Here is a 14,887-nt window from a genome sequence, read left to right as displayed (position 1 = left end):
TGCTACAGTGGCACATTTTTGAGGGATATGAATCTGCCCCCAAACAACAGACACACGATGAGTGGCTGTCGGAGACAGGCATCGCCTCACGGCAAGAGTCACAGCACACAAACCCAGGCGAGCCAGGCATTGTGGCCGTTAAAAGTTTCCCAACAGAGAAAGACTGGGTAAGACAAAAATTAATTTTTTTTGAAAGAACAGTATCTAACTAAGCAAACTAGATTTACTAAACTACAACTAATCTAAATATTTCTATAGAGAGAAAAAAGGAAGAGGCAGCCCTGCCACTGAGCTCCCTCTACAGTGAGACAGTTGAGAAGGAACTGAATGGGTTGGGTGGTGCAGGCGCTAAGTGAGGTGCCAACGGCACCGCACAACTACTACTGCGCACACAGGCCCCAACCGAGCACTGCCCCAGAAAATCTCCAATCTGTGGTGCAGGTTACTCATGGGGAACTGAGACTCAAAGAGGGAAAGTGACCCAATGTCTGTGGCAGACCAAGGAATTTGGCCCACACTTCCTGACTCCCACTCTCCACAAGCCCTTCAGCACAAGCTCCTGCTTCTTCCGTCACTGGTCGGCGGGCTGCATTTCGGGGTGGCAGGGCGTGTGCCAGACTCATCCACACACTCCCCGCCAGGGTCACCCCTGGGGGGCTGTTCTGGAAGGCCCGGGGGGAGCGGCAGGAGGAATTCCCGACCCTGCCCCCTAGAGCTCAGGCCGGACCCCAGCAGCGCCGGGTGCCCAGGCCGGCGGGAGGCGCCGAGCCCAGGACAGGGAGCGGCGACAGGAGGCTTGCGCGGCGCTTGTCTCCCCACGTTGGGCGGGACAAGAACAGCACAGCGGCAGGAGACGAAGATGGCGGCGGCAGCAGGAGCTGCAGCAGCCGCCTCGGAACAGGTCTGTGCCCGGCCCCCACACGGCGGGGCGCGCGCGGGACAGCCGCCTCCAGGGTTCCCTCGCCATGGGCGGAACAGCCCCAGCAGAGCCCGGGCCCCAGGGAAAGCGGCCGTGGACGAGCCCCTCCCAGGCGGCTGTGCAGGCACCGCCCCCAGCCGTGGCTCCTCGGGGACCCGAGCTCTGAACCCGGCCGTCTGTGCCGGCGAGGATCCCAGCGGCATAAACACCCCCAGGCCGCGACAGCCTGGCCCGGAGCCTGCCCCCTGGGCCGCACAGGAGCGCCCGGCCCCGAGCCTGCCCCAGGCCGGACTCCAGCCAGCCCCTGCTCCGCCCGCGAGCCCGGCCTCCCCCGCAGGGTTCCCGGGCGCAGCCCCGCGCCTGCCCCAGGCCGGACTCCAGCCAGCCCCTGCTCCGCCCGCGAGCCCGGCCTCCTCCGCAGGGTTCCGAGCACCGGGCGCAGCCCCGAGCCTGCCCCAGACCGGACTCCAGCCAGCCCCTGCTCCGCCCGCCCGCGCGCTGTGCGAGCCCGGCCTCCCCCGCAGGGTTCCGAGCACCAGGCGCAGCCCCGCGCCTGCCCCAGGCCGGACTCCAGCCAGCCCCTGCTCCGCCCGCGCGCGCGCTGTGCGAGCCCGGCCTCCCCCGCAGCGTTCCGAGCACCGGGCGCAGCCCCGCGCCTGCGGGAGCCGAAAAGCCAGCGCTGAGCGGCCGCTTGTCTCCACGCTCTGCGCCTGGCCGCCTGAAAGAGCCGTCAGCGCGGCGCTGGGGGCGAAACCCGTCTGCACTGTGCCCTCCCACCTCCCCCCCCGGGTGTTAAAAACCAGGGCTGGGATAGCGAAAACCAGCTCTTCCCTGCTGGGGGGAGAAGCTAATTACAGCCCAGTTGTCTGTGTTTAAAGTAGCTGCCCTTGGCATTTAATCAATGGGTGGTGGTGAGGTTGTGTTGGGGGGGCTGGAGGGTGTTGGTTTTTTTTGCACACTGATTTTCAGTTACTCAAATACTAAAATTAAAGAAAAATTCAGAGGGCCTGTTTCATGACAAGATTCATTGCAAGCAAACCCTTTCACAGTTGCCTTTTCCTTTCAAGGTGATCTGAAAAGGTTTCAGAGTTGTGAGGGTGGGTGAGGTAAAATCTTTTTCTGGACCATCTTCCTGCTGATGGAAGGGACAAGTTTGCCTTTCAGTCTTGAAAACTGTGACCTCTCTCTCATATACTGGGATCAGTAGGGTTATAACGCAGCAAACTTTCCATATTTGGGGGTTTTGTTAAAAGTTCAAGCTTCTGGAGTCCTCTGATTTCTTGAGTATCTCATCTTTTTTTTTTCTTTTTAAAGTAAGTTTCTAGTCCTTATGGTTTCAGAGAATAGCTTGGAAACCTGAACTCAGAAGACAAATAACATAATGAAAAATTGATTGACTTAAAAATAATTAGATTTTAAAAATTTCATGATTTTACAGGGCCTGATTCTTGATTTTTGAATGCTTACAGTTGGCAGCAGTGTTTGGGAGGTTTTTTTAGCGGTATTTTTGCTTCTTTATTATGTGTAAAGGTCTGGGAGGTTTTTTAACACTATCCACCCCGCACCTCACCTCCTTGTTTAAATACCTCTAAAAAATATTAGAAATACAAGATTTTTTATAAAGGGACTCCAGTTTGTAGTAAAATATTCTTCAAAGGACTACACATTTTTAAGTTTTCACTTCTATTTTTAATTGATCTTGATTCTTTGAAAAGTTTCGATTATCATTGTGCAGTTGGGTTACTGAGTTCTCTAAGGTCCCCATCTAATTGCACAGGCAATCAGGGCCTGTGCAAGGATGTTTTGCGCCCTAGGGGAACTTCCACCTTGTGCCCACCCCACGTCCCCACCCTGAGGTGCACCCCCCATGGCAGCTCCCCCCCTCCACCTGGAGGGACCCCCCCATGGCAACTCCCCCCCCTACCCTGAGACGCCTTCCTTGTGGCAGCTCCCCACCCTCCGCCCTGAGGCACCCCCCCCCCCCCCCGCTCCAGCTCATCCCTGCTCCGTGCATGACCACAAGCACGCGGTGGCTGCTTCACTTCTCCTGCTTCCCAGGCTTGTGGTGCCAAGCAGCGTAGGCACCGCAAGCCTGGGAGGCAGGAGAAGTGAAGCAGCCATGGCATGCTCGGGGAGGAGGCGGGGCAGGGGTGAGCTGGGGTGGGGAGTTCCCCTGTGTGCCCCCCCCCCCTTACTTGCTGCAGGCGGCCCTCCCTGCGCTCCCCTACCCCAGCTCCCTCTGCCTAAATGCCGGAGGCAACCGGGGTGGCCAAAGATTCAGCTGCCGTGGTCACTGCCAAAGAAAATGGCACCCCCCAAATGCCAGCGCCTTAGGCGACCGCCTGCATTGCCTAAATGGTTGCACTGGCCCTGCAGGCAAGACTGATTTAAAATGTAGTGAAAGAACTACATTTTGTATCAAGCCTCTCACATTAAATTTCTTTGAAAAATTAAGGATGACCATTCACAATGTGTGCAGCCAAGAAAAATAATAGCTTTTTGCCATGGTAGAATAGAACTTCGTTATAGATAGTGCCAGCTCTTGGTAGAGGTAAATGACAGAAATTTAGATACTCATTAAAAATGTACATTGGAATACAGATTCACCTGTAGGAATGGTGTCTATATAGCTATGTAATAGGGAAAGAAGGTTTTCCCATTCACAGTCTGAATTTTGTTAATAAAATGTACATTTGTTGTAACATCTCAACATATGAGTAAAATGTCTTTCAGACTCACAGTTTATAAATCAGTATACAGCTATGTAATGTAGTTTATTGTAAATAGAATTGTGATCATATGCTTCATTTTATTTAATTTGTACTAGTGTGGTGGTTGGTTGACCATGTTTAAATATGACTTAGGCTAAGTTTCAGTCTCGTTATCTGAATTCTCGCTCAGAGTAGTGGAAGCTAAATGATCTAAGGAGTGTCATCATCTGTCTCTGAGAGGTAAAGGTGATGAGGGAGGGGAGAGACATGCCCTCATAGTTCGTCATCCATGGAAGTAATATTAGATGTGGCCTGAAAAGAGAAAGAAGTCACTATGTGCCCAGTCTTGCAACATTGCTCTTGGGAGAATTTTGTGCCACTGCACAATGCAGAATTTTGCAGAAATTAACGTACATGCAGAATTTCCTTTCCCCCACAGAAATGTGCTGAACTCAGCAGAACCCAGCTCACACATAAAAGACAAGACATGGCTGGTGGGAGGCAGAGAGAGCTAGAGGGTTCCCAGCATGCCCTAAGGGAAGGAGACAGTGGTGTGCAGGACACCATGCAGACCTGGGACCAAACTTCAGGCTGTTTCTCCCTCTGGTTCCCTGGGCTCTGGGGCAGAGGGGGGCAGGTGTCTGAGCTGGGGGAGCCATGGCTTAGCTTTGGGGGGGGGGAGGTGTGGGTATCTGGGCAAGGGAGAGGCCCACAGCTGGGCTCGGGGGAGAGGGTGCAGGTATCTGGGCTGGGGGTCCCCATGGCTGGGCTCTGGAGGGCAGGGAGTGTATTGGCTGGGCAATGTGGCTGGGCTCTAGGGGAGGGATTGTGAGCATCTGACCCCCCCCAGCTGGGCTCTGGGGGTGGGGGGTGGGGAAGGGGGCAGAGAGACAGAAACAGGGTTGTCATAGGGGTTTCTTTAACTCTCTACCCCTGGGGGAATTTGTGTGTGTCTGTAATGTTACAGACATACTTGCTGACAAGTATTTTGAAATAAATTACCAAAATAATTGAAACTAGTATGATTATGTAGTGTTATTTTGACAAATACAATATGCAGAATTTTAAAATATTGTGTGCAGAATTTTTATTTTTTTGGCACAGAATTTTTAGATGCAGAATATGGGAGTCTTATAACCCTTCCACTTTCTATCCCTGGAATACTTTATATGAAAGCATTCCCTACCTGTTAATTTGCCCTCCAGTAATATCAATGAAAGTGATACTATCACCTTGAAATATAGTCAGTTCAAAACAATAAGTTAAAACTATTTTTAGTTATACATGCCCATGAGTTTCCCTACCAGTTTTTTGTGGTTTTATGTTTTTTCTCTTCCCTTTTCCTGAAGTGAGACCTCCAGAAACAGAGAAAACTGACTATGCACAAAATGCTGTCAAATGCACACAATAAAAATCCTGAAAGATATGTTTCTGTATTCTTTCAGTTAGAGCAATCTTATTTGTTACATATAATTAGTAAAGAAATAGTATGATTTTTTTAAATTGATGGTGTCGCTTTACTTTTTTTTTTTTTTTTTAATATTTTTGGATTTCTGTCTTAGGGACAACCAGTGAGACAACTTTATGGCTTGTACCATTACTCTTTTCTACATTCTTAGGTAAACCCACTGAGACTCACACTGTAGTTCACAGGGAACTAAAAATAAATGTTTGGGTGCCTGTAAATAATCCAGTTAGATATAAGGAGCACATCTTGTATCAGTCCCAAATGTAAATACATAATGAAATTCTTTACAACTGAAATTTAATTGGTTACTGCAACAGCATCACTGATTGATAGATACTGTTATAAAAAACGAGAAATTCTTTATAATTGGTTTTAAAGTACCTCTGTATTGGTGTTACTTAAAAATAGATAAACTAAACATTAGGATAGCAGACAATATTCCATGGTTCAGACTCTTACTTTTGTTATAAATTTTGATTACCTGCAAAATAACCATTTATCCATGCTTTTTGTCATGCTGTAGCAAAGTTCTAATGGCCCCGTGAAGAAATCTATGCGTGAGAAGGCTGTGGAGCGGAGAAACATTAATAAAGAACACAACAGTAACTTTAAGGCTGGATATATCCCAATTGATGAAGACCGTCTCCATAAAACAGGCTTACGAGGCAGGAAAGGCAACTTGGCTATTTGTGTGATTGTTCTCCTTTTTATTTTGGCTGTCATCAATTTGATTGTGAGTATAACACTTAGGCTGCAAGTGATATTTGGGCATGCTTGTTTTACTTTTTATTGAGTATTTATTAAATAAATATAAACTTTCTCCAGTATAGATCAGAATACTTTGGAAAGCACAATCTTAAAATGTATTAAGGGGGATTACTTTAATTTTTTTCCTACCTTTCCTGCTTATTTTTAGTCTCAAAAATATTATTTCAAGGTGTTTTGTTGTGGACTTTTTATTAGCAAGAAGTCCCCAATCTTTTTTTTTTTCTTTTTCTTAGTATGACTAAACAGACCAATTATTTTTTTTCTCCATTTTTTCCCAAAGTTCTCTGTTATTTTTAAAAATAGCATCATAACATTGCAAGATGTTTTGCAGATATTAAAAAGACAGTTCCTTCCACAAAGAGCTTAAATGCTAAATCTTATTTTTACATCCTCTCATCTAAGAGGCCACACGTATCACTACCACAACCGAACCTATGCCCCCAATATTAATCAGGAATCTTCTAGTTATTCCCACACCCAGAGCTGTACATGACAAACATTGCGAAGTATTACCAGTGCAATGTTCAATACAATTATTCTTAATTAATGTATGCAATGAAGTGATCTCAACCCATCAGGATCACAGGAATGTTGTATAGTTACTAACTGAACTGTACATTAGTTTTCAGAATTCATCCTGTACAATCTGCACTCTGATTTGCTACTGCAATTCACTATTTTAATACCCACTTTGCTTCTCATCTCCTCATATTTAGGCATTTCAGTATACCGTCAACACTGAGAGGTCCTTTCTTTTAATTCAAGATTGATTGTGTCCTGTCCTGGATTAACAAACACCTTTCCCCTTGAGTTTATTTAGCTTAGGATACAGACAGTACCTCAAACAAGAAGATATCTCAAGCCATCACCCACATTACTTAATTTCAAAATGTTCAAGTGTAAGGAGAATGTAGGTTTTTATAATATTTTACAAACTATTTTAGATCATATTTCAGATGGTTTACAAATAATCACATATTGTGATTAACTGCATTTCTGTGCTTTCAATGGAAAGAAAGGATAAACATAGTAAAGCAAAGGAAAATATTTTAAAACAAACTTCCTTTCACACACCCATTGTAAAAATCTCTAGCACTTAAATAATTTGTATGCTTGAAGTTATTTCAAATGTAATAACTAATTAAACACTCCTTTTAAAAAAAAAAGTATTTTGACCACTCTGTTTTTCCTGCATCTGTAGTATTACAATAAATATGAAACTTTGTGTTACTCTTTTAGATCACACTTGTCATTTGGGCTGTGATTCGTATTGGGCCCAATGGTTGTGACAGCATGGAGTTTCATGAGAGCGGCTTACTGCGATTTAAACAAGTATCCGACATGGGAGTTATACATCCATTGTATAAAAGTACAGTAGGAGGCAAGCGTAATGAAGATTTGGTTATCACTGGAAATAATCAGCCTGTAAGTTACATCATGAGTTGAACATATGTGGTTAACAATATGGGGAATTGTGTTATTATTACTAATAACTATAGTAGAAACGTTTTTGTCATGTTTTAAAATAATTTTAATTATTTGTTTCTGCAGATTGTATTTCAGCAAGGAACAACAAAACTTAGTGTTGAAAAGGACAAAACCTCCATTACCAGTGATATTGGTATGGAATTTATTGACCCAAGGACACAAAATACTTTGTTCAGCACAGACTATGAGACTCATGAGTTTCATTTGCCAAATGGAGTGAAAATTTTGAATGTACAGAAGGCATCTACGGAGAGGGTATGAACTATTTTAATAGCTCACTTTTTCTGTTATATAAAGGCTGATTATGGAATTGTTTGTTATTTGCAAAGTAGGAATGTAGTTTGTGTTGTGACTTGGTCATATTCAAGTAAATACAGAAGTATAACCAAAAAAGTATTTTGTCATGAAGTAATTGTCGCAAAATATAAACAGTAAGATCCTGAAGAAAAGTCGTAGTAACTATGTTATTTTTGTTGTACACTGTTGCAAGAAAGAGAATAAGTTAAGATAAAATTAAGCTTTAATTAACCATCCTAACATTTCAGGACCAGAATACCCAAATTATTTTTCTGTTTGCCATGGAGTTTTCCCTGTTTGTTCATGCACCAGCATTATTGATTTTGACAGTAAGTGGTCCAGAAATAGTTTGTTGTATAATTACTGTTCAGAAGTTGTGGGAAATTCAGATTTTTTTTTAAACACACACCACACACACACACCACACACACACACACACACACACACACACACACACACACACACACACACACACACACACCCCCTGTACCTCAGAGGTGGGCAAACTATGACCCGCAGGCCGTCTCCAGTCCAGGGGACCCTCCTGCGGGGCCCCTGAGCTCCTGGCCCGGGAGGCTAGCCCCGGCCCCTCCCCTTCTGTTCCCCCGCAGCCTCAGCTCACTCCGCCACTGGTGCAATGCTCTGGGCGATGGGGCTGCAAGCTTCTGGGCAGCGCAGCTGCAGAGCCCAGCCTGACCCAGTGTTCTGTGCTGCGCGGTGGCAATGATATGCCCGGCTCCAGCCGGGTGGCACAGCTGTAGCACCTCCAGCCACCAGTGCTCCAGGCAGCACGGTAAGGGGGCAGGGAACGAGGGGGAAGGTTGGATATAGGGCAGGGGAGTTCAGGGGATGGGGTTGTCAGGGGGTGTGGATAGGGGTCAGGGTGGCCAGAGGGCAGGGAACAGGGGGGTTGAATGGGGGCAGGAGTCCCGGGGGGGGAGTCATCCTGGGGGGGACAGGAAGGGGTGGGGTTCGATGGGGCGACGGGAGGCAATCAGGGGCAGGGGTTCCAAGGAGCGGTCAGGGGACAGAGAGTGGGGGTGTGTGGATGGGGCAGGGGTCCTGGTGGGGGCTGTCAGGGAACGGGGGGGGTGGATAGGGCAGGAGTCCTGGGGGGAGGGTAGATAAGGGGTGAGGGCCAGGCCACGACCCCCTCCCTTAACTGGCCCTCCTTACAATTTCCGAGACCCGATGCAGCCCTCAGGCCAAAAACTTTGCCCGCTCCTGCTTTACATATTGCTTTCTTTTCCTTGCCGATAGATTTGTAATAATCAGATGACATTATCCAGCACATTATAACAATATTTTATGTGCAGTTAAACATAAAAGTGAACAACATTGGCATTGCTGGGTTCCATGTTTGTCAGTTTGACTTCCAGATCAAATGTGCTTCATTTATTAGTAAAAAAGATGTTTTCCAAGTGCCAGCATTACAAATTCAACATGCGATCTGAATCAAGCTCTGAGGTTTCTTTCTGTACATCACCATCTGTAATAAAGATTTCTGCAGGCCACATTAAGACAAACCTCATTGCCTTCAGTAGGTTACACAGGTAACTGGCTGTATACTTAGAATGTAGTGAACAATTGTTGATGATGTACAAGAAGGAAGAGAATCCAGCTCACTCTCTCTGTGATGTTTACTCTGCAGAACTAACAGGAATAAAAAGTAAACTTATTTTTGTACCTAAGTAAACAGCTATAACTCTGAATACACACAGGGAACAGATCTGATGGGTAAGGAGGAATCATTTTTATATAATCACTCTTCAGAATAAGAGAGACTTAAAAGGTAGATTAAATTTGGCACCTAAACTACTTAGATGTGCCTCTAAATTCTCTAGCACAGGGATTCCAAACTTGGTTCATGGCTTGTTCTGGATAAGCCCCCAGTGGGCCATGAGATGCTTTGTTTACCAGAGTGTCCGCAGGTACGGCCACTCGCAGCTCTCAGTAGCCATGGTTCACCATTCACAGCCACTTGGAGCTGCAAGTGGACATACCTGTGGACGCTCTGGTAAACAAAGCGTCTCACAGCCCGCCAGGGGCTTACCCTGAACAAGCCATAAACCAAGTTTGGGAACCTATGCTCTAGTATTAATGGTTGAAATTCTTGTACTTAATCCTAGCCAAGTGATACGGAAGTGTAAGTCAGCTGACGGTCTAAAAGTTTAACTTTTACTGTGACACAAATTTTCCAGGATAGGTAATCCTTATTTCTAGACATGACTGATTGTTCAGAGTAGTAAAAATTGTAGAAACTTGAAAGGCATAGGGAGAGGGATATGCATCATGCATTGACAGCGTTGTATTCAACTTTTTAGCAGTTGTAGCTATTATTTAGGGAACTAATTTAACAAAAACTACTTAAAGACAAGCAAAAATGGAACTTTAAAACTGTATTAACCATTATTTCATTCTTCTGCATATTTTTTTGCCCTTTAAGATTACCAGCAATGCTACCAGTGACCTAAATATAAAGGTTGCCGGACGTGCCATTGTTCGTGGAAATGAAGGTGTTTTCATCATGGGCAAACTATTGAGTTTCGCATGGGTGGTGATATGGAGCTAAAGGCAGTAAGTATTTAAATTGACAAAATTATTTCTAATAGTTCCATGTTAAAACCAAGAAGAAAAAAATTAGGCTTCTTCATTTTTGTGGATGTATTCAAATCTGTAAGTTCCAGTATAAAATATAGTTTAGTAGCAGTTCAATTAATTTGTAGCATTATAAAGCAAATGTAATAATTTATTATTCATCTTTTGAAATGATGACTCAAAAACTTTGAGTTAGTAATTATTAATGGTGTATGCTTTTGATGTGAAGTGGGAAGAGGGAAAAATAGTAGCTTTTAGAAGATTGATGTTTAAAGTCTAGTTTGTTCTGGTTCACAAGTGAAGATAAGCTTGGTGGGCTCATTGTATTGTGCATCCACATCTAACTACTGCAGAATGAGTAGTGTACTCGGTATTGGCCTATGAGTGGAATAGCAAGGTATGCGACGGGTCAGAACTGAGATGTGTGAGCACTACATTCATTTGTGATTTTTTTTTAAATAAAGTTCTTATGCAAAGACTTTAGATGTAAACCAAATTAATAACCTATTATTATCTTTAGGGTAGCTTTGAAAATAAGCTGTTGGTTTACATTCTTTTGGAAATAAACATCCTACTTCTGTTAAGTAACAAATTGTATAATTATTCTTTTATTAGGAAAACAGCATTATCTTAAATGGAACTGTGATGCTCAGCACATCTCGACTGCCAAGTTCTTATGGGGAAAAGTTTAATTAATATTGACTGGCTGCGCCTATAAGCTCTGTATGTGGGCAGATGGAACTCTGTTCCGAGTTTTGAAGTAAAGACCCGCAACATGGTTGTCAAACCTCAGTCAAACCTTGTGGAACCCCACACTAAACACAACGTACGGGCAAGCGCAGTCATGAGAGTTCATTTACGTTTTTACATTTGTGTGTATAAACAATTGCATGCCAATTCTTTCTGTTTTTACAACAGTTTATTGTAATGTTTATAGTTGCTGGAATCTGCATGGAGTGAGGTGTAGAGTTGTGCGGATGCACGTTGTTCCACCTTTGGCTCTGCAGAGATTCCTTGGAAGAAGCAATACAGTTTGCAGCTCTGTTACTTGTTCCATAGAGCCTCATTTTGGTTGTGCGCTCATTCTTAAGAAGCGGACTATGGGATAACTGTGGTAAGACGGACGCTCTGGCAGCATGGCTTCATTGGGGCCAAGCTTTGTGGCGGTAGCAGGAAACCAACCACCAAAGGAATCCTGGGAAGGATCTTCCAGTTCTTTAGAACATTAAACCCTACTGGAAGGAGCCAAAAGGCAATCTGACTTCTTATATAGATGTGTTATATGCTGATTTTCAGCCCACCTCTGCCAGACCTTCATTTTTGCACCAGTAATTATTTAGAGTGCAGTAAAGGTCAGTCATCTAACTAACCGCTTGTAGCGACAAATCTGTACCTGACACCAAATAAGCATTTCTCCATCTCCAAATAGCATACTTACACTTTGGATGCAAAACAGAGGCTCGCTTTTCAAAAACTGTAGCCCTATAAATGCAGTGAACTCTATATTCAAATAGATTCGTTTCTTATTGCAGTTGTATGCATATTGACTGTTGGACCTCTAATATGAACTCTTTGACAATTTTCTTCGATTATTTTCAGTTAATTAGAGACAAGCATATGCTGACTTATTTGATCCTTCAGACATTACATAAATCTGTGCCCACATTTTAGGCAGAACTGGGACAGTCAATTATTGTACTGTATCTTGCTTGATATTTAGAAGCTTGTATTCTACTTTGAAAACCCATTTTATTTCTTTTGGAGGGTAGCAAGTAGCATGTATTCAAATACAGATCATGTAGTAGTAAATATAAAATTAATGCAGGAAAGCGGAACAATTACTATTCACATAGAAACAAAGTAACAAATTCTTAATAGGAAATAAAAGGATAATACATTTTCTGGCTTCAGAGCACATCTATAATGTGACTCAGTAACGATGGCAGCTGCTGCCCAACTGTTAAGATATGTATTTTTTTTCTTTAGGAGAATAAGTTGCTTCTTTGTAAGGATGTGCCATACTTTATTCAACCAGAAGCTTAGAGAAGAAATTGGGAATTAAACTTTTAGGACGCAATAGAAAGCCATTAAGTAGCTATAAAAAAAATTGTGTATGGAATCAGTTCTGCTACTGGGAATAGCAGTATTAACAGCAGGCCAATGGATGTAGATGTATGGGAAAATCCTTTATCATACTAGCTTGCATTTTGACCATTTCCCCAAACATTTATATGCTATGCAATCCTGAATAAAAGCGTCTACAGCAGAATCCTATTTAATTTTCAATTGCTTCTGCTGTGCATTTCAATGTCTGTTTTTTAAAAAAAGAAAAATTCTCTAGATTCAGAATTGTGGGAAATATATTTCCATGCATCAACATTAGTTAACTATTTTTTCTTTAACTAGTTTTATTGTTTCAGCGGAATTATTCATTTTTTTCATGTTTGAAATATTTAGTTGGCAATTCTGAAAGTTGGAATTTATCAGAAGTATATCTTGAACTCCCAGTGTTATAATATCTAAGTACCAGCCTAGTTATGCTACATTTTTTAATTATATAAGGTATTTATAATATTTTATTTATGTTGCTAAAGTGAGGTGTTTCAAAGGTGTATTGAAATTAGCTTTCCTCTACTATATTAGGGGAACATAGTTTTTTCTCGGGTACCTTAATAAAAGATATTCTATGGTATTCTACAGGTGATGATTCAAAACACTGTAACAACACTATTGTAGGCCATAGTGATTAAGACCATTACTTTTCTAAATTAAAAAAAAGTGTAGCTATTTACAATGACTAGAAATATAAATTTGTTACTAAGTAAACTGGTATTTAAATTCTAAAATGTTCTGTAGTTCTAAACATGACAATAATCTAGGTCCCAATTCTGCACTGTACGGAAGCATCTGCCTAAATTTAACATCAATAAAATGAATACATGCTTAAAAGTTATGCAAGTTCTTATGATCGTGATGAATTGGGGTATTAATGAAACCTTTGCACTTTGAGAATGACGGCAACTTTTACTAAAACCCTCTTAACTGTTTTTGGAGCGAGAATAATGTATTCCAATGTAAAAGATAAACTTGCTAATTATAAAGCTTTTATACTTGTTACCATTAGTTAGAAATAGTGTTGTTTTCTAATAGCCACTAGTGATCTTAATAATGGAGACCATGTAAGTGATTTCCTGTGCATGGTTATTAACAAGCTGTACTAGACAATAAATTTCTAGTACTAATAGGCTTACAAATGTTACACATTAACTTCCCCACTGAATGTGGTACTTATGGAAAGATAAATAAAGTCTAATCTAGTTTTATTGACTGACAGTGCCCAAAGGTGTGGTAGGCACGTCACAAAAGACCATCACAGTCCTGCACTGGGCCCTGCTGATGTCAGTGGGACTCTGCACGAATCGGGAGTGTACCTACATGGAGCTGATTGCAGGACTGGGGCCTTCGTTTAGACATGATGCAACAACTGAGTGTGTCAAACAGGAGGGAGGAGATGATGTTAGGATGAATGATGGCAACAGCAAGATGATTTTTACTCCAGGGGTTTAGTTAAAAAAAAAAACAACATAATAGTGAAATTGTCTCACTCACTTCAGACATGGAATAAATGTTGATAACATTTTGCACATAGACAGCACATTACATTCATGGAGCTTAAATTGCATTACAGAAGTGGATGTTTGTTATCCTTATTAATATTCTTTAAAATAATATTTCCCTGAAAAATAAATTCCTTTGCTGTGTTAGCTATTGGTATATAGAACTTGTGTGTTCTCAATATGCTCAACATGGCAAAGAAACAAGATGAAAAGCTTTTAGTATTTTCACTCCATATTACTAAGGGCAGATTGATACTTTGTGGGCTTCAATTTATAGATGTTTCATTTTTAAAAGTTTTCAGCAGCACTTTCTGGCAAAGGTATATATGAAATCTGTATGGGGCATTGTGGCCATTATACGGTTAATATTGATAATTTTGGCTAGTTATGTGCATGACCACATTACTGCATACAGTACCTGGATGTTGAGTTCTTCTCGCTGAGGTACTAAATGCAAACTTCATTTGAAAGAACTTGTCTCAAAACCTGTAATTGTGTTAAATTATGTATTTGGATTTGTTTTAAATGTCCATTTGTAATTTAAAATTAGCAAAAATAATAGTTGCCTTCCATAAACTACAGAAATTGAAAAAATATTGATGCCATATATGCCCTGTGTTGTGCATTTATTTGTGGTTTAACTTTTAACTGCATCCCTTTTATATTTTCTGGATGTTTTGTTTAAGTAGAAGATTTCTTGTGTGCTCCTGTATTTATTTAACTACTAGATACATTTGAGATTCTAAGAATATTGAAGTACACACTACATGCCTCTGTGTAAAATAGTGTTATGTACTTCCAAAACCTCTTGTTCTCGAAAAAAGTTATTCTCAGCATTTGTATTGATTGTTGTTTCATTATGTAAAACAGAGTGTTGAGTTTTAATCCATATGTTTTTGAAGTGAAACAAATAAATTCAAAAATCTAGACTCTGCTTTAAATTGTTTTGGAAGTACATATACTATATTTAGTTTACAATATGTGGTTTACTGATGATACAAGTATTCTATTAACTAAAAAC

The 14,887-nt window shown here is 42.0% G+C and overlaps 1 protein-coding gene across 1 annotated transcript; it reads left to right on the top strand.

Moving 5' to 3' along the window:
- Positions 1-392: 392 nt before the first annotated feature.
- On the top strand, positions 393-14,793 carry SGCB (sarcoglycan beta). The gene is given in 9 exon segments (XM_030563782.1): positions 393-901; positions 5,622-5,831; positions 7,106-7,291; positions 7,418-7,609; positions 10,098-10,182; positions 10,185-10,228; positions 10,865-10,923; positions 10,925-10,961; positions 10,963-14,793. Coding segments are annotated over 9 exon segments (1,281 nt in total). The 5' UTR covers positions 393-484; the 3' UTR covers positions 11,014-14,793.
- The last annotated feature ends 94 nt before the right edge of the window (positions 14,794-14,887 follow it).

This window comes from Gopherus evgoodei, chromosome 5 (genome assembly GCF_007399415.2).
Source record: "Gopherus evgoodei ecotype Sinaloan lineage chromosome 5, rGopEvg1_v1.p, whole genome shotgun sequence".
In the NCBI taxonomy this organism is placed as follows: Eukaryota; Metazoa; Chordata; order Testudines; family Testudinidae; genus Gopherus; species Gopherus evgoodei.
This window is presented reverse-complemented; position numbering and strand designations above follow the sequence as displayed.